We start from the raw sequence: 17,854 nt of genomic DNA, 5'->3' as shown, positions 1-17,854 counted from the left end.
ATTCCGAATTTATAAGAATTTATAATGTAGTAAATACAATATAGACCCTTCTTGTCTCAAGAGGTCTCTACATGCATTTTTTCCATCAGTACTTTTCTACATTAACATTTGGACATTTCAATTTATGTATAGAATCTAGAAAAAAAAAAATTAAGTTTCTCTTTCATTAGCATATATGCTTCCACAAATTTCTGATATTTTAGGATTTTGCAATATGAGCATGTGACACCTCAAATACCTGGGCAACAGTGATACATTATCTGTGCTTTTGAATGACATCATGTCAGCATCATCACCTCAAATCCATGTGCAACATTGATATATTTTCTGTTCTGCTTTGGATGGACTTCATGGCAGCATCACCACCATCACAGCTATTTCCAGATTAACAATTAATTTTTATTCTTTTTGCTTTGGATAATCATTGTTCTTTCTCTCTCTCTCTCTTGCTACAAGATCGAGCTAGAGAACTTGCAGATACAATTGGTGGAGATGCTTTGTCTATCTCTGAATTGAATAATTTCCATCCAGAGGATGGTATGGTCCTAGCCAACACAACATCTATCGGGATGCAACCAAAAGTTGAGGAGACACCCATTTCCAAGGTTTGCCTTCCTATATCTCTGTTTTTTGTTTTTACAATTTGGAAGATAGGCAACTCCTTCAACGAAATATCAATTTCTTGTGATTCTTCATCTTTGACTGATGTGCTTTATCATGGGATTAATATGGGATTACTTGTGCAAAATTCTTTTGTCACTTGTAACAAGTAAACTTTCACAATAATAACCATGGTTTTTTCCATTATGCCACCAGGGTTTGGGTATGGGTTAAGTGTTCAGCTGTACAAATTTTTTCCAATGTTTCACATTAATATTCTTAGACTGGGTACATTACCAAAAAACACACAGGCATTAAGGAGCCTCTTTCTTTAGTGAAAAGGTGCTGTTTGATCATAAAATATTTTCTAAACTTAATTCATTTGCACACGGGCCTCTATATTGTCATGTTTCAATATTCATACTATTCTGTTGATTGTGTGTTAATTTTATTTTGATCATTCATGGGTACATCCAAAGTAACCATGTCTAAATTATTGTGGATGGATGAAGTCATTGTTTAGAGACCAGCCCTGCTTGGACATGGCACTCGACCCTCAAGTTAGGGGTGAAAAAAAAGAAATGTATAGTCATGTGGAATATGTGGTACTCTACATACTGAAATATGACAAAGGGACATATGGTAATTTATTCCTCACTTTTTATGTTTAAAACCTACTTTCAAATGTTTCAAAATACAGATAATCTGTCTACAGTTAAAGACTGTGAATGTTATACAACATTTTATGTTAGACAATGTTTCTTTGGATTCCGAACATCTTGAATAAATTTTTTATTTTAGTAAAAAAAACGACTGCAATGTGCACCAGAAGCTGGATGACTGTTCGAGTTCATCTACCTAAATACAAACAGCATAAAGGATCTATTCTAAAACAATGACATGTTTTAGGCAGTTTTATATGAACTAGTACAAAACAACAAACCAACTCATAAGTCCCACTAGGTGGGGTCAGCTACAGGAATTATTTTCCACCATTTTACATGAACATGAGCAATTTCTTCCGATAATTTGAGGGTTATCAATGTGAGAAAGCCGTGAACCTACTGAAGTTAGTTAATTCAGTTATTTAGTTGAAAAGTCAGCAGACAAATCAGCTTACAATCAGCAGAACATTCAGCAATAAAATTATTCAGTCAGCAAGTTGCAGTCAGTGTGATTCTTATTCAAAGTTCTGTTCAGTTTTTCAAAGTGGAATACAGCTGTCATCCATTAATAGCATAGGAGTGAGTTATTTAGTTTAGGAACTTGTCATATTCTTTGCCTTGTTTCTAGGTTTATTTAATGAGTTGTTAAGTTCCTAGAATATTAAAATTTCCCATCTATTCCCCATGTACTTTGCCCTATAAATAGTTGTCTTATCCCAGTCATTTTAAGTAGTGAAAAAATAGAAAAGAATCTCAAAAATCCAGCAAAAAGTGCTGCAGCACTGTAGCTTTTTATATATGTAATTTCTTCATCAAGTTAGTAAATTAAAGAGGCATTTTTCAGTATTTTTCTTCACTTTTTTTTTTTTTTTTTCTGTTTTTCTATTCTTCTGTTCCAACAAAATTTGGTATCAGAGCCATGTCGTCCAGCACCTCTTCCACTGCTGGAACTATGTTCAATTATTCTCAAAACCAAGTACCCATCGTCGAAGGAGAAAATTATGGGCACTAGCTTGATCAAATGAAAATTTTCTTCATTGCACAAGACTTATGGGAGATTACTGAAGAAGGGTATGATGATTCAACTTCGGCAAATGATGATTCATCCTCTACAAACACAAGCACAGCAACCTCATCTCAGAGATCTGCCCAGAACAAAGAAAAAATAAAAAATAATGCTCTTGCTTTGAGTTATCTTCATCAAGGGATTAGCAAGACCATCTATCCCCGCACCTTTGGCATTCAAAAGGCTAAAGACGCATGGGAAACACTACAGAAGGAATTTCAAGGAAACAATAAAGTAGTCTCGATCCGACTACAATCTCTTTGGAAGAACTTTGATTTCTTGGCAATGAAAGATTCTAAAAGCATCAAAGATTTTTTCTCCAAGGTTGCTGAAATAGTCAACCAAATCAGAGCTTATGGTGATCGGATAGAAGAAAAAAAGATCATTGAAAAAATTATCAGAAGTTTACCACCAAAATTTGATCATGCAGCTGCAGCAATTAAAGAATCAAAAGACCTCTCAATTATGACCATGTTTGACCTCTGTGGTTCTTTAGAATCACATGAGGAAAGAATTAAAAGATCTTTAGGTTAGCCCTTGGAGCAGGCTTTTCAATCAAAGCTCAATTTAATCTGGAAAAATCAAGAGAGGAAGGGAAATTTTCAGCAACAAGACCAATCTCAAAGAGGCCAAAATAATCAGTCCCTTGGTCGTGGAAGAGGCCGTGGCAGAGGCAGGAATTTTCAGCCTCAAAGATCCAGTAATCAAGGACAGAATTGCATCATATGCAAGAAGTCCAATCACACCTCAGCTGAATGCTATTTAAGGTGTAAAAGGTGCCGCATTCCAAACCATTTAGACCGGGATTGTTGGCACAAAAAGAATGAAAGTTTAGAAGCAAATTTCAGCGAGGAAAATGATGAAGAACAAGTGTTTCTCACTTGTCTCAATGCTGAAAGCAACGATGACATGGTTTGGTACCTTGACAGTGGCTGTAGCAGTCATATGATAGGTAACCGTGAATTATTTGTTAAAATTGATGAAAATGCTTCAAATTACATTATTCTTGGTGATGGCAAATTTGTAAAAGTTGAAGGAAAAGGAGTAATAGCAATGCAGTCCAGATCAGGTGAGCAAAAATTCATTCATGATGTTCTTTATGTCCTAAGTCTTGCTCACAATATCTTAAGTGTAAACAGTTAATTCAAAAAGGATATCAATTCCATTTCGAAGGAAATGAATGCAGAATCATAGACAAGAAGAAGAACTCACTAATGACTAAAGTTTAGATGACTCGAAATAAGGTTTTTCCACTCTCCATCAACTACACAAGTCCAGTGGCTTTGAAGAGTGAAATTTCAAACGAATCTCAACTATGGCAACTCAGATATGGGTATTTAAATCATAAGGGACTACAACTTCTCAAGCAAAAGGATATGGTTCGTGGTCTTCCCCAAATAAATCAAATTGAAGGAGTTTGTGAAGGTTGTATTTACGGGAAGATGCACCACCTTCCTTTCCCCAAAACTTCTTGGAGGGCCAAAGCTCCTTTGGAGCTTGGTCATGCGGATATATTTGGTCCCACAAGAACACCATCTCTTGGGAACAAAAGGTATTTCATCCTTTTTGTTGTTGATTTTATTAGAATGATATGATTGTATTTTATTTAGCAAAAATCAGATGCCTTCTCAATATTTCTGGAGTTCAAAGCCCTCGTTGAAAGGCAAAGTGGGCTGAAAATGAAGACCTAAAGAATTGATTGTGGAGGTGAATTCATATATCACCCGTTCATGAATTATTGCAAGAAGGAAGGCATTCAAAGGCAACTAACAGTGAGTAGAAACCCTCAGCAGAATGGAGTTGCTGAAAGAAAGAACCGGACCATTGTTGAAATGCCTCGGAGCATGTTAAAAGGTAAAGGACTTCTTAATTCTTTTTTGGCTGAAGCTGTATATACCATTGTTTATATCTTGAAGAGGTCACCAACAAAATCAGTGAAGAATAGAACTCCCTACGAGGCTTGGAGTGGGAGAAGACCAGATGTTAGCCATATGAAAGTATTTGTTTGTCTAGCCTACTCACTCAACAAAACTCCTAATAAGGACAAGTTTGATCAGAAGGGAGAAAAGCTTCTTTTTATTGGATATAGCGATGAATCAAAGGGCTACCGGCTGCTAAATCCCGTTAATCACAAGCTAACAGTGGCAAGAGATGTCATCTTTGACGAAAGGGGAGTATGGCAGTGGATTTCCAACGGCCAGAACTCAACAAATATTCCATATTTTGTACCATCTGAAGCAACAAGACCTAAATCAACTACTGAATCTCATAATCCAGCAATTTCAGAAGCTGAAATTGCACCCGAGAACCTTAGTTCAAAATCTGAAAATTCAGAAAATGAAGGAACTTCATCCTCTTCACTTGTCCTAAGAAGATCTGAAAGAGTTAGAAGACCTCTGGAACGGTATGGTGATTTTAGAAGCTATTTTTCTAATGAAAATTCAGAATTTCCTCTGTTCTCTTGTGAGCCACAGAATTTTGAAGATGCAGTGGAGGATAAAAAATTAAAAAAAAAGCCATGGAAGAAGAGCTGAACATGATTGAAAAGAACAACACATGGAAGCTTGTGGATCCTCTTGAAGGCAAAGACATTATTGGTCTCAAGTGGGTTTACAAAACCAAGTACAACGAGGATGGTTCCGTTCAAAAGTACAAGGCCAGATTGGTTACCAAAGGTTATTCTCAACAACCTGGAATTGATTTCAATGAGACCTTTGCACCGGTTGCAAGAATTGAGACAATTTGGCTCGTACTTGCAATAGCTGCCAAATTGCAGTTAAATGTGTATCAAATGGATGTTAAATTTGCGTTTCTCAACGAAGAACTGAATGAGGAAGTTTATGTTGAGCAGTCACATGGATATGAAGTGAAAGGCAAAGAAGAAAAGGTGTACAAATTGAACAATGCTTTCTATGACCTCAAACAAGCTCCACGAGCTTGGAACACTAAGATTGATTTTTATTATCAAAATTCAGGATTTCAGAAAAGCTCTCATGAACCAGCTCTTTTTTTTTTTTTTTTTAAAGAAATTAATTTTATCATTGTTTGCTTGTACGTTGATGACTTGATTTACTTCGGAAGCAATCTTCATTTACTTGCTGATTTCAAGCACTTAATAATGAAAAATTTTGAGATGATAGACTTAGGGATCATGAAGTACTTCCTTGGGATGCAAGTTAAGTAAGGAAGAAAGGAAATTTTCATTTCCCAAGAAAAGTATGCAGCTGATATCTTGAAGAAATTTCATATGAAGGACTGTAAGGCTGTAAGTACTCCTATGGTTTTAAATGAAAAATTAAATTCTGATGTTGGAGCTAAGAAATTCGACGAAAATCAATATAGGAGTTTAGTTGGATTCCTTATTTACTTGATTCATACAACCATTTATTGTGATAATATGTCAGCAATAGCTCTAACTAAGAACCCAGTTTTTCATGCCAGGACAAAGCATATTGAGGTCACACATCACTTTATTCATGACCTTGTGTAGAAGGAAGTAATTCAGTTAGAATTCATCAGTACTAATGAACAATCAGCAGACATGCTCACAAAACCTATTACTACTGAGAAGTTTTTGAAGTTCAGAGACATGTTAGGACTCACGGCTTTAGAGGGGAATTCGTGAGAAAGCTGTGAACCTATTGAAGTTAGTTAATTCAGTTATTTAGTTGAAAAGTCAGCAGACAACTCAGCTTACAGTCAGCAAAACATTCAGCAATAAAATTATTCAGTCGGCTAGTTGCAGCCAGTGTGATTCTTATTCAAAGTTCTGTTCAGTTTTTCAAAGTGGAATACAACTGTCATCCATTAATAGCACAAGAGTGAGTTATTTAGTCTAGGAACTTGTCATATTCTTTGTCTTGTTTCTAGGTTTATTTAATGAGTTGTTAAGTTCCTAGAATATTAAAATTTCCCATCTATTCCCCAAGTACTCTACCCTATAAATAGTGGCCTTATCCCAGTCATTTTAAGTAGTGAAAAAATAGAAAAGAATCTCAAAAATCCAGCAAAAAGTGCTGCAATACTGTAGCTTTTTATATATGTAATTTCTTCATCAAGTCAGTAAATTAAAGAGGCATTTTTCAGTATTTTTCTTCTCTGTTTTTTTTGTTTTTCTTTTCTTCTGTTCCAACAATCAAATCCTTATTATCTCATTCCAAGTTATTTAATGTTTACTCCTACTCCTACAACCTAAGAGTAACTCACTTCTTGTCACTAGTGCACTATTTGGCCTATGTTACAGATACCTGAACCTGAGCTGCCCCTCCCTTATTTTCATTCCGTAATTTAGAGCAACTTTTACATACTTGCCCACCATTCTAATCTGTATACCATAGGTCCATAGTTGATCTTATAGTCATCCTAAAACTTTTCTTTTAATTTGGAGGGCATTCTCTAATCACAAAACACGCCCGAAGCACTTCTCCATTTTAACCTATGTGCTTTAACTCTATGCATTACATCTTCTTCAATTTCTCTTCCAGCTTGCATAATAGGTTCAAGGTATTAAAATCTACTAGTGCTAATAATTTCTTGACCCATCAAGTTTAATCTTTTCTCCAATATTCCTCCTACAATGCATTTCATATATTCAATGTTAGTTGTATTTATCCTTGGTTTCACCAATCAAGACAATATCATCTGCATACAACTTAAATATTGGATATGCCTAGTAATCATCCATCACTAATGCAAAAAGATATGGGCTCCAAGCAAATCCTTGATTATCATAATTGATAAGAAAAACAACTGATAGAGTAAATGGAAAATTCCCATTGATATCACTTAATAATGTGTAATATTTTGTTACTGTTACAGGTTGATGTGGCCAATTCAACCCCCCTTCCCCCCCCCCCCCCCAAAAAAAAAAAAAACAAAAGAAGAAGAAGAAGAAGATGCGATCATTATCATAAAATATATATAATCATAACGTGTCTATGAAAAACAAATAAATCATTTATACTGATAAATCCCATCAAAATGGTTTAATTTCCAAGTCTTCTGCAAATGCTCCCCTTTGAAATACTAAATGTTTTTCAACATTTATCTGGGAATCTAGTTGCTCCGGTTTTTATTAATCAATTGTCAATGCACAAAGGAAACTTACAGTATATTGACAGGTACTTTAATCTAAGTGATGCTGCCCTTTTTTGTCCCCAGCATGCTCTGAGATCTTATACCTTGGTTTTCGATGCTGTGTACACTCCCAAAATGACCAGACTCTTGCGGGAGGCCAAAGACTCTGGAGCTACAATTGTTTCAGGATTGGAGATGTTCATCAGGCAGGCATACGAACAATTTGAGAGGTTCACTGGCTTGCCAGGTAAGATAAGCAGAGCCTATTAAAAACCAGCAAAGACTATTTCATATATTCTTCTTTAAATTGCCCCTTATGTTTTCTCCTTCTTTGACTTTATTTCATTGTCCAATTGCAGCACCGAAGGAACTATTTAGAGAAATCATGGCAAAGTACACGTAAAGGTGGTTTGGCAATCTTAGCTCTATCATAAAATGGTTTGTTGGGTGGTCATGTAATTGTAATGTCAGTTATTTCATTATTTGTCCTTCATTTTTAGACATGGGGAAAATCAGAATTGTATTAGATGTTAGATATAAGAGATGAGCCCTTTGCTGTTACAGAGTGCTTGGATGGTATGCCAAAAGCTTGACTGCTTAGTTCCTTTCTAGTGTGTTCTGTGGCCCTTCTGATCAAATGGCAGAGCAAGGCAGTTCAAATGTTCATGCAGCGGCTGGATCACTAGCTGGGATAAATGAGAATTCCAGATATGAGTGCTACCTACCCAGTTGTTTCTCTTAATTTGTATGTGGTTAAATTACATTTTGTAAGTTTTTTGAAGTAAGCGAACTGCTTGAGGTTGTATGTGAAGTATGTATTTCAGATTTTAATGAAATTCATTGCCATTTTAAACCATATTTTTTTGCATAAATCCACCATCCGCCCAAATTCAATGCCTAGACTTCCCACTCCCAATAGAGGCAATGTTTTAATTTTATCAAGGACAAATTACGGGAATTCTTAATTCCTTACTAATCCCGTTTATTTCTTGAATTTCAAATTTTGATAGTTTGATTTTTAAACTTCATACTTAGTTTGTAGTTTAAAGTTTGCAACTTCAATGATTAAATTCTTGCAATTTATACTTTAAAAAGTGAAGTGAAGTTCAATGTAAGTTCATGAACTATGATAGAAAAGTAGGAAGAACAGAGAAAACTATAGCAAAGAAGAAGATAAACCAAAAAACAATATTGTATTCTTTTCCATGCGTGAACAGTCATCGCAGGCTTGTATATATACAGGGCAGCAAACCAGAAATATTCCCTAGCAACTAACAGAAAAGGAGAATAAAAAGGAAAATAAAAAAAATATTCTTTTGAAAACAGAAAGCAATATTCTCAAGCGGGAGATTGTTGGGTATTGTTGACATGCCCCGGTGAGCCAAGCAGGCCTGGAAGAACAGTGAGGCTCTATCTAAGAGAAGCAAATATGGAAGATGATAAGGGTTTTGTGAAAATGTCAGTTAGTTGATCTTTGCTTGAGAGAAATGAAACCGGAAGAGTTTTGGCTTGAATCCGATCACAAACAAAGTGATAGTCAACATCTACATGTTTGGTGCGAGAATGCATCACAGGATTCATAGAGAGGTAAGTCGCTCCCAAGTTATCACAATAAAGTGTTGGAGCCGAGGATGAGAAAATACCCAATTCAGATAAGAGAGATTGTAACCACAGTAATTCACAAGTTCCATGAGCAAGTGCCATGTATTCTGCCTCTATACTAGACCTAGTGATAGTAGATTGCTTCTTGGAGCTCCACGATACTAAGTTGCGGCCATAAAAGACACAATAACTACCAGTAGACTTTCTGTTGTCAGGACACCCTGCCTAGTCGACATCAATGTAGGCGGCCAAAGATAAGGGTGTAGAATATTGCAGAAGTAAGCCATGATGGGGAGTATGCTTTAAGTAACGTAAAATGCGCTTAACACTCTGCCAATGAGAAACACATGGAGCATGTCTGTATTGACAAACACGATTGATAGAAAATGCGAGGTCTGGCCTGGTGAAGGGTAAATATTGCAAGCTCCCAACTACACTACAATATAACGTAGAATCAGGTACAGGAGTGGAGTCAAAGGCAGATAACTTTGTGAATGAAGACATAGGAGTGTTGACCGGCTTGCAATTAAGCATGTTGGTCTTTCTGAGCAAATCTAAAATATACTTGTGTTGAGAGAGTATGAGATCAGTAGAATTACGATGACATTCAAGACCCAGAAAATAATGTAAGTCCCCCAGATCATTCAGTGGGAAATCAGTGCGCAGAATAGAGATGAAGTGAGAAATCACACTTTTACTGGAGCCAGTAATCACAATATCATCAACATAGACAAAAAAGTAGATAGTGACTGATTGATGACGATAAATAAATAAAGAGGCATCTGATTTGGAAACAGTAAAGCCCAATTCCAGCAAATGAGAGCTGAGTCATGCATACCAGGCACAGGGGGTTTGTTTGAGGCCATATAGAGCCCGATTGAGTTTACAGACATAGTGAGGGAATTAAGGATGTATGAACCTAGGCGGTTGAGTCATAAAGACGTGCTCATCAAGAGTACCATGTGAAGAGGCATTTTGAACGTCCAACTGATAAATCGGCCAATAAGATGAAACAGCGATCGAGAGAACCAACCTGATAGTAGTAGGCTTGACTACAGGACTAAATGTTTTAGTGTAATCAAAACCTGCAAGATGACTGTAACCTTTAGCAACCAGGCGTGCCTTATGGCGCTCGATGGAACCATTTGACAGATGCTTGGTCTTAAAAATCCATTGACATCCAACAACATTCTGATTGGAGGAAGGGGGAACCAGCGACCAGGTATTGATGGACATGAGTGCGTCAAATTCCAGCTGTGTTGCTTGCCGCCATTCAGGGAACCGGGAGGCTTGAGTAACAGAGGTTGGCTCCTCTAGAATGGCAACCAAAGAGGTATGGGCGCGAGGCGGAGGCCATAAAATAGTGCCATAAGTTCGGAGTTTTGGGCAGGACTTGTTGGCTTTGGCTCTGGTTTGCATAGGATGGATCGAGGAGGAGGGGATTGAAGGGCAGGAAAGAGAAGGAGGCGGCGAAGAGGATGATGAAGAAGGGGGATTGAGGGAGGCCCTAGAAACAGGAGGGGAGAGGCTAGGGTGAGGAGAGGGGTTAGGTACAACAAAGGGAATGTGGGCTTGGGAATCAAAAGGGGGAGAGCGGGGAGGAGGCCAAGTGGCAGTAGGGATATAGGTAGGTTGGGGCGAGAGGATGAGTGGGTAGAGGATGAAGAGTTAATGGGCCGAAGCAAAGAAGCAGGGGGAAAGAAAACAGTAGATGGATTGGGTTGGGCCTTGGATGGCAGAAAGTCACCTGAGTGATAAGCAGAAAATGGGAAAATAGTTTCATCAAATAGAACATCCCGGGAGATGTACATGCGGGCGGTAGGAACATGAAAACACAGATAGCCACGATGAGAAGAGCTATAGCCAATAAAGACACATGGAAGAGATCTGAAACTCATTTTGTGATTATTATATGGCCTCAAATTAGGCCAGCATAGACAACCGAAAATTTTTAAAAACGTGTAGTCGGGTTTGTAATGAAATAATGCCTCAAATGGGGATTTTTTATTTAAGATGAGAGTGGGAAGGCGATTCATTAAAAAAACAGAAGTAACAAATGCATCAGACCAGTAAGAGTGAGGTCAGGATGAATGAGCAAGAAGAGCAAGACCAATTTGCACAATGTGTTTATGTTTCCGTTCAACCGAACCATTTTGTGAGTGAGCATGAGGACACGAAATGCGATGACAAATGCCAAATGATTTTAACATGGTATTAAGAGTTCGAAATTCACCACCCCAAGCAGATTATAATGAATGAATTTTTGAATTAAAGAGGGTCTCTACATGGCTTTTAAAAAATAGAAAGGTTGAAACGACATCAGATTTACATTTTAACGGAAAAATCCAAGTAAATCTACTGTAGTCATCAAAAAATGACACATAATAACGAAAACCACCACGAGAGAGTAACGGTGCAGGGTCCCAAACATCGGAGAAAATAAGAGAAAAAGGACCAGATGAACGATGAGGCGATCTGCCATATGGAAGCTGAAGCAGTTTGGCCTTGCAGCAGGAAGGACATAAACCCAAGGACGATGAGGAAGTGGTAGGTAGAGATAGTTGAGAGATTATTCTATGGACTAGCATGGAAGGGTGGCCTAGTCGAGCATGCCACTAACAGGGAGAGACACGCTCACCAACATGAGCTTGAGGTGAAGATGAGGGAAACACGTACATGCCATCCTTAGTAGGACCGTGGAGAACTTTTTGGGTATGGGAATCCTTCACACAGAAAAAGAAATAGTGAAACTTAAAATAGACAGAATTATCTTCACATAATTTCCGAACAGAAATTAAATTTTTAGAAATTAAAGGAACATGATAGAGTTTGGAGAGATGTATACTGCCATTGGAAGATGAGATGGTGGAGCTACCAACATGATGAATCGGAAGAGAAGAGCCATCACCAACATGAACTTGTTCACCCCGTTTGTATTCAGATGAGTTAAGGGATAGATTGGAGAAGTCATAGGTGAAGTGATGGGTAGCCGCAGATTCGGGGTACCAGTTGGGATTAGCAGGAGGGGGAGTAGGTTGTTGAAGATGTGGGCCCGAAGTAAAATGTACTGAGAGAGAGAGTGGAGGGAGGACTGGTAGTTGAAGTTAAATCGATGGTAGCAGGTGAGAGCAGTGTGGCCAATCTTATGACACACCTGACATGTAGGACGATTGGGTGAGTGAGTAACAGGGGGAAGAGGAGAAGTGACGACCACCACGCCTGCCACGACCACCACGACCTCTGAAGTTGCCCCTGACATGTGAGAAACCATGGCCACGAGAGAAGATGGACTCAGATTTTGTCTGAGTGGAGTTAGCAGAGAACTCAGGGGAAGCTGTAAGGGTGGAGCTTTGATGATTTAATCTGGCCTCATGCGTGAGTAGATAACTATAAACTTGAGCGGGTGTGAGAGGATCCACATGAGTGGAGATGGATGTAACCAGGGAGTCATAATCTGAGCCTAAACTAGCCAGGAGAAAAGTTATGAAGTCAGATGATGAAATAATTTTACCAACCATGGCAAGGGAGTCCTGAAGTAGCTTTGCACGACGATAGTATTCAGTAATGGAATATGAGCCCTTCTTGAGAGTGGTGAACTGTAATTGAACTTGCATGATACTAGCATTTGATTTTGCAGCAAATAGATCTTCAAGAATTTACCATACCTCACGAGAAGAGGTAGCCATGAGAACATGAGTAATGAGTGTTTCAGAAAGAAAGGAAATCAGAAAGCTGAAGATGGCTTGATCTTGTTGTTGCTAGGTGAGGTATTCTGATGACGGTTTGTCGAGTGAAGGAGGAGAAACAATAGAGCCATCTATGTATCCATATAGATTCTGGCCTCTGAGATAAAGAGTAATTTGCACCTTCCACAACAAATAGTTGTCATGGTTTAGCTTAACTGTAGTTAGATTGATGGAAGGTGGAAGCACAGTAACAGGCGATTGTTGATGAGATGGGGATTCAGTGGGAAGATCAGCCATGAAGAGGATGTTGCAAGCTTCAAGCTGAGAGCCCAAGCAAATGGACGTGAGTCCTAAAGTAGCTTTGATACCATGATAGAAAAGTAGGAAGAACAGAGAAAACTATAGCAAAGAAGAAGATAAACAAAAAAATAATATTGTATTCTTTTCTATGCATGAACAGTCATCATAGGCATGTATATATACAGGGCAGCAAGCTAAAAATATTCCCTGGCAACTAACTAACAGAAAAGGAGAATAAAAAGGAAAATAAAAAAATATTCTTTTGAAAACAGAAAGCAATATTCTCAAGTGGGAGATTGTTGGGTATTGCTGATAAACTAGATGGTCAAAGATGATAGTATAGTTCGTCAAAATTTAAAACATTTTTAGAAATTAAAATTTTATTGAATATGATAAAGTGAATTGAAATAACGTTTTGCCAGTTGCAGTTTGTCCCTTTATTTTTGCTTCGTAAGAAATTATGGGTTGTTTATCCAAGTGTTTTTTTATATAAATTTTGGTGTATATATATATAACGTGATATTTTTTGTAATTATTTGATATTTTTAAAATAAAAAAATTATTTTTCATAATTGAATAGGAGTTGAGGCTACATTTAGTTTGTAGAATAGGCAATAAGATGGGAATGAAAATTATATATAACACGGCAAAGGATGTTGTTTCAATGTAAATAAACATGAAAAAAAAAAATTTGGCATTTCGATTAATATTAAATAGGCAACAAATTATTATTTCCAGTTCTTATTACATGAATGTCTACTATTATATATTTCTATTTTTTACATGGGTGTGAGTACTAAAAATGCTATTGCCTTATTTATGTAAAATTCTTTTATAAACAAATTCTACTCCTTGTGATTTAACTTCAAAGTAATAAATTAATTTATGATTTTATTATGATCATTAGACCTTATTGTGATTTTTATATAAAATTATAAGTATATCGACCTCCATTACTTAAAATTAAGATATCATAGGCATGATCAATAAAAATATAATATATGTGATATATTAGAATTATTTAATAATGACAAATTATTAAAAAAAATAATTATATATGGTGATAATTTAAGGACTTAAAAAAAAAACCAATTGATATGATCCTTTAATAGTTTTTAAAAATAAAGTTAAATTATTTAAAGGCATCGATTTTTAATTTTTAATTTTTATTTTTGACATACCTGTGCTTTTGTGAGAGCAGCTATCTCTCTCTCTCTCTCTCTCTCTCTCTCTCTCTCGGAGTGTTGGTGTTTGCGAGAACCTTCAAACAATCCACTAACCTGCATTCAAATATTTTGGTTGAGGGATGGTAAATTGATGAACGATCCAAAATTCCAACATCATGATTCCGAAGAAAGACCTCTGGGTTAATCCAATTTTCCCCCCAAATGCTCTGGGTTGTCACTGGTAGGCAGTGGCATTCCTACATATACTGTTTCTGGAGCGCATGCAGAACCAGATTATAATCTCAAGCAATTGCTCAATCTCTGATTCTCGTTGATGGGTGTGCTCGAATTTAACGTTAGAATGTCATGCAAACGCATCCGCACTTGTTCCATATCACATCTAAAATTACAGCTCTCTCAGGATCGGGACGCATCGCATGTGCGCGGAAGCTGTTCGACGAATTGCCGCACAAAGATTCGGTTGCTTGGAACGCGATGCTCACTGGCTACTCTCACCTGGGTCTCCACCAACAAGCTCTCTCTTTGTTCCACTATATGCGAATCTCCAACGTGAAGCCCGATCACTTCTCATTCACCGCCACTTTGAGTGCTTCTGCGGGTGCGTGCAACCTTTCCTGCGGAAGGAAAATTCATGCACAGGTCATTGTTTATGGATGCCAATCGTCACTGGCAGTGAGCAATTCGCTTATTGACATGTACAGCAAGTGTTTGAGCCCTTCTAGTGCGAGCAGAGTGTTTGAGGAGATGAGCCTGCACAACGAAGTGTCGTGGTGTTCGCTCTTGTTTGCTTACACCAACTCTAGCCAGTTTCACATTGCCCGGGAAGTGTTCAATGCTATGCCAAACAGGGTGGATTTTGCTTGGAACACAATGATTACAAGTTTCGCTCGGTGCGGGGAAATTGATTTGTGTTTGGATTTGTTCAAGGAGATGCAACAAACTCCTTGCCGTCCGGATCAGTGGACATTCAGTGCTCTTATGAACGCTTATTGCGAATCTTTGGACCCTTGTTATGGATGCACGATGCATGGATATATTGTTAAGAGTGGTTGGAGTTCTGCAGCAGAGGTGAGCAACTCTATTTTAAGCTTCTATGCTAAACAAAGCTGTTACAATGATGCTATTAAGCTGTTTGAGTCCACTGAAAGCCTTACCCAGGTCTCTTGGAATGCCATCATTGATGCCCATATGAAAATGGGAGATACCCACAAAGCCTTTGTTGCTTTTAATGATACCTTAGAGAAGAATGTTGTTTCATGGACATCTATGATCACAGGGTATGCAAGGAATGGGCAAGGTGAACAAGCTCTTAGCTTCTTTGTTGGTATGATGAGAAATAATATCCTACCAGATGACTTCACATTTGGAGCCGTTCTTCATGCCTGTTCTAGCTTGGCACTACTGGGTCATGGTAAAATGGCTCATGGTTGCATTATTTGTTATGGTTTTCATAACTATGTCTATGTTGGCAATGGCTTAATAAATATGTATGCCAAGTGTGGCGATATAGTAGGGTCAAGCTATGCTTTTAACGACATTCTCGACAAGGATTTGGTTTCATGGAATGCAATGTTCTTTGCACTAGGGTTAAATGGGCAGGCTGCCCATGCTTTGAGGCTTTATGAAGAAATGATTTCCTCTGGTGTAAAACCGGATAAAATGACATTCATTGGCCTTTTGATGACTTGTAGCCACTCGGGGCTCATTGAGAAAGGTCTAGAACTTTTCGAATCAATGCAATCACTTAATGGGTTCTCCCATGAAATGGATCATGTTTCATGTCTGGTTGATATGCTTGGCCGAGGGGGGCACTTAAAAGAGGCTAGAGATTTAGCCAATATCTTTACAAAAACAGGCGTGAAGACTAGCTCATGTGAAACTCTACTTGGAGCCTGTTTTGCACATGGGAATGTAGAAATAGGAACATACTTGGGAGAAGATTTGAAAATTTTAGAGCCTCGCAAAGACATAGGCTATGTTCTTTTGTCAAACCTCTATTGTGCTAGTGGACAGTGGAGGCACGCACAAATTGTTAGGAAAGCAATGGTGGACCAAAGGGTGAAGAAACAACCTGGTTATAGTTGGATTCAAATGGGAAACAAGGTGATGACTTTTGTAGCAGGGAACCATGCACAGCTTTACATGGTTGAGTTGGGTAAAATGCTATATTGTCTTGAATTTGAAATGAGAAGCCCAAGCTTTATTGGATCTGGAATTGAGGGCATTTAAGTCTTTCTTTGGCGGAACCAATCCTCCAAGCTTGTTCATTTGACATCGAAATAAAAGAGGGGAGAACTGCGACAATGAATTTTGACATCTTGATCTTTAGAAGAGAACAATTGCGCTTTGGGCATCCCTGACTCCTAGAAGATCTACACTTATTCTTTTCATTCACAAGGCCATCCCATATACAAAAGCAACCAAAACGCTAACCGATTCTTGATGTTTGTAGTTGTGGAGAAATGTGCATGCTCACATTAAATTGTAAGTTCAATCCACTTTTTGGTTTGTTGTGCATATAAATTAGCATTATACATTTAACATTCCAAATACCCTCATTTTTGTGCTTAACAAATATATCATCATAAAAAAAAAAAGAGTGCCATCATTTTTTTCCATAATAATATTATTTTAATTTTTTTTTTGTAGATCTATGTAAAAGGGACAAGGAAGGGGGAGTTGCACGAATAGGAGGTGCTAATAAGAGTTATTTAGTTGCGCCGTATGATCATACTCTATAATCATATGATGCAGAACAACGTCATGGAATTACAACCAGCACATAATTTGGGAAAGATAGAGGAGAGGAGGAGAAGAAAAAGGAAGAGAAGGAAGGAGATACAAGGGGTGAAGCCACTGGTTCACATCTTAGTTTAAATTCTACAGTAACCTACTCCTACTAGGGATGTTCAACGACACGCCCTATCAGACCAATATGAACCAAACTGATCAAAAAAATTGATCTCAAATGGGTTATGGGTCAATTGATGGTCTTCCATTGTGCGTAATTCAACTTGAGTTTAGTGTCTAACCCGCCTCTAATTTGACAAAGGAAAAAAAAATAATAATAAGGGCCTTCAACTACTCAAGACATGAAATATGCATAGAATGGATAGTGAGACTGCCAAATTAGTAGGGGCCTTCAACTACTCAAGACATGAAAGAATGCGTAGGATGGATGGTGAGATTGTCACATTTCAAACTGTTTCAGTTTTTATGTTTTCAATTTTATTTCTATTGTAATAATGGACATATTTTGCATTCTATAATTTTATGTGATTGATAGTATGTGTGTTAGAAAATGGGCATGAAATTTCTTTTATTACTTTTGAATCTTCTTTATATTGTATTATATATGCAAATTTAAAATTTGTAAAGTACTTACATCATATTGTTACATTGATACTATTGTTTTTTCCTTTTTTTTTTTTTTATGAGAAGTCTACTAATCTAATAAACTTGAATGACACTAGCTAGTGTAAATAGTATTTTTAATGTAACATACGTTATTTTGTTTGGAATGACTCCCACACATATCCCTTTGTGTGTGTTTTTTTTTTTTTTTGGCTTTTCTACTTTGCATTAAACAAAGTAAACTGCTAACCTGAATCAACCCACCCAATAATCAAACTAACCCAAATCATATTCTTAATGGTTTGGCTCAAGATTGGC

General features: G+C 37.4%; 2 protein-coding genes across 6 annotated transcripts in view; both read left to right on the top strand.

Annotated features, from left to right (window-relative positions):
* The window catches only part of LOC131150635 (bifunctional 3-dehydroquinate dehydratase/shikimate dehydrogenase, chloroplastic-like), a 98,220-nt gene extending 89,957 nt beyond the window's left edge, over positions 1-8,263 (top strand). For 2 of the 5 annotated variants that reach the window (XM_058101487.1, XM_058101484.1), the window contains exons 9-12: positions 457-605; positions 7,492-7,654; positions 7,767-7,812; positions 7,972-8,263. In XM_058101487.1, the coding sequence (XP_057957470.1) occupies positions 457-605; positions 7,492-7,654; positions 7,767-7,810 (356 nt within the window). In that variant the 3' untranslated portion in view covers positions 7,811-7,812; positions 7,972-8,263. Of the gene's footprint in view, positions 1-456; positions 606-7,491; positions 7,655-7,766 lie in introns of all 5 variants that reach the window. The other 3 variants (XM_058101486.1, XM_058101485.1, XM_058101488.1) reach the window with 2 other exon arrangements.
* Positions 8,264-14,157: 5,894 nt separating this feature from the next.
* Positions 14,158-17,507, top strand: LOC131150634 (pentatricopeptide repeat-containing protein At2g36980, mitochondrial). The gene is made up of 2 exons (XM_058101481.1): positions 14,158-16,666; positions 16,832-17,507. The coding sequence occupies exon 1, from the start codon at positions 14,528-14,530 to the stop codon at positions 16,409-16,411; it is 1,884 nt and encodes a 627-aa protein (XP_057957464.1). The 5' UTR covers positions 14,158-14,527; the 3' UTR covers positions 16,412-16,666; positions 16,832-17,507.
* The last annotated feature ends 347 nt before the right edge of the window (positions 17,508-17,854 follow it).

Source organism: Malania oleifera, chromosome 3 (assembly GCF_029873635.1).
Source record: "Malania oleifera isolate guangnan ecotype guangnan chromosome 3, ASM2987363v1, whole genome shotgun sequence".
In the NCBI taxonomy this organism is placed as follows: Eukaryota; Viridiplantae; Streptophyta; class Magnoliopsida; order Santalales; family Ximeniaceae; genus Malania; species Malania oleifera.
The sequence above is the reverse complement of the archived record's forward strand: the minus strand, read 5'-3'. Positions and strand labels throughout refer to the sequence as shown.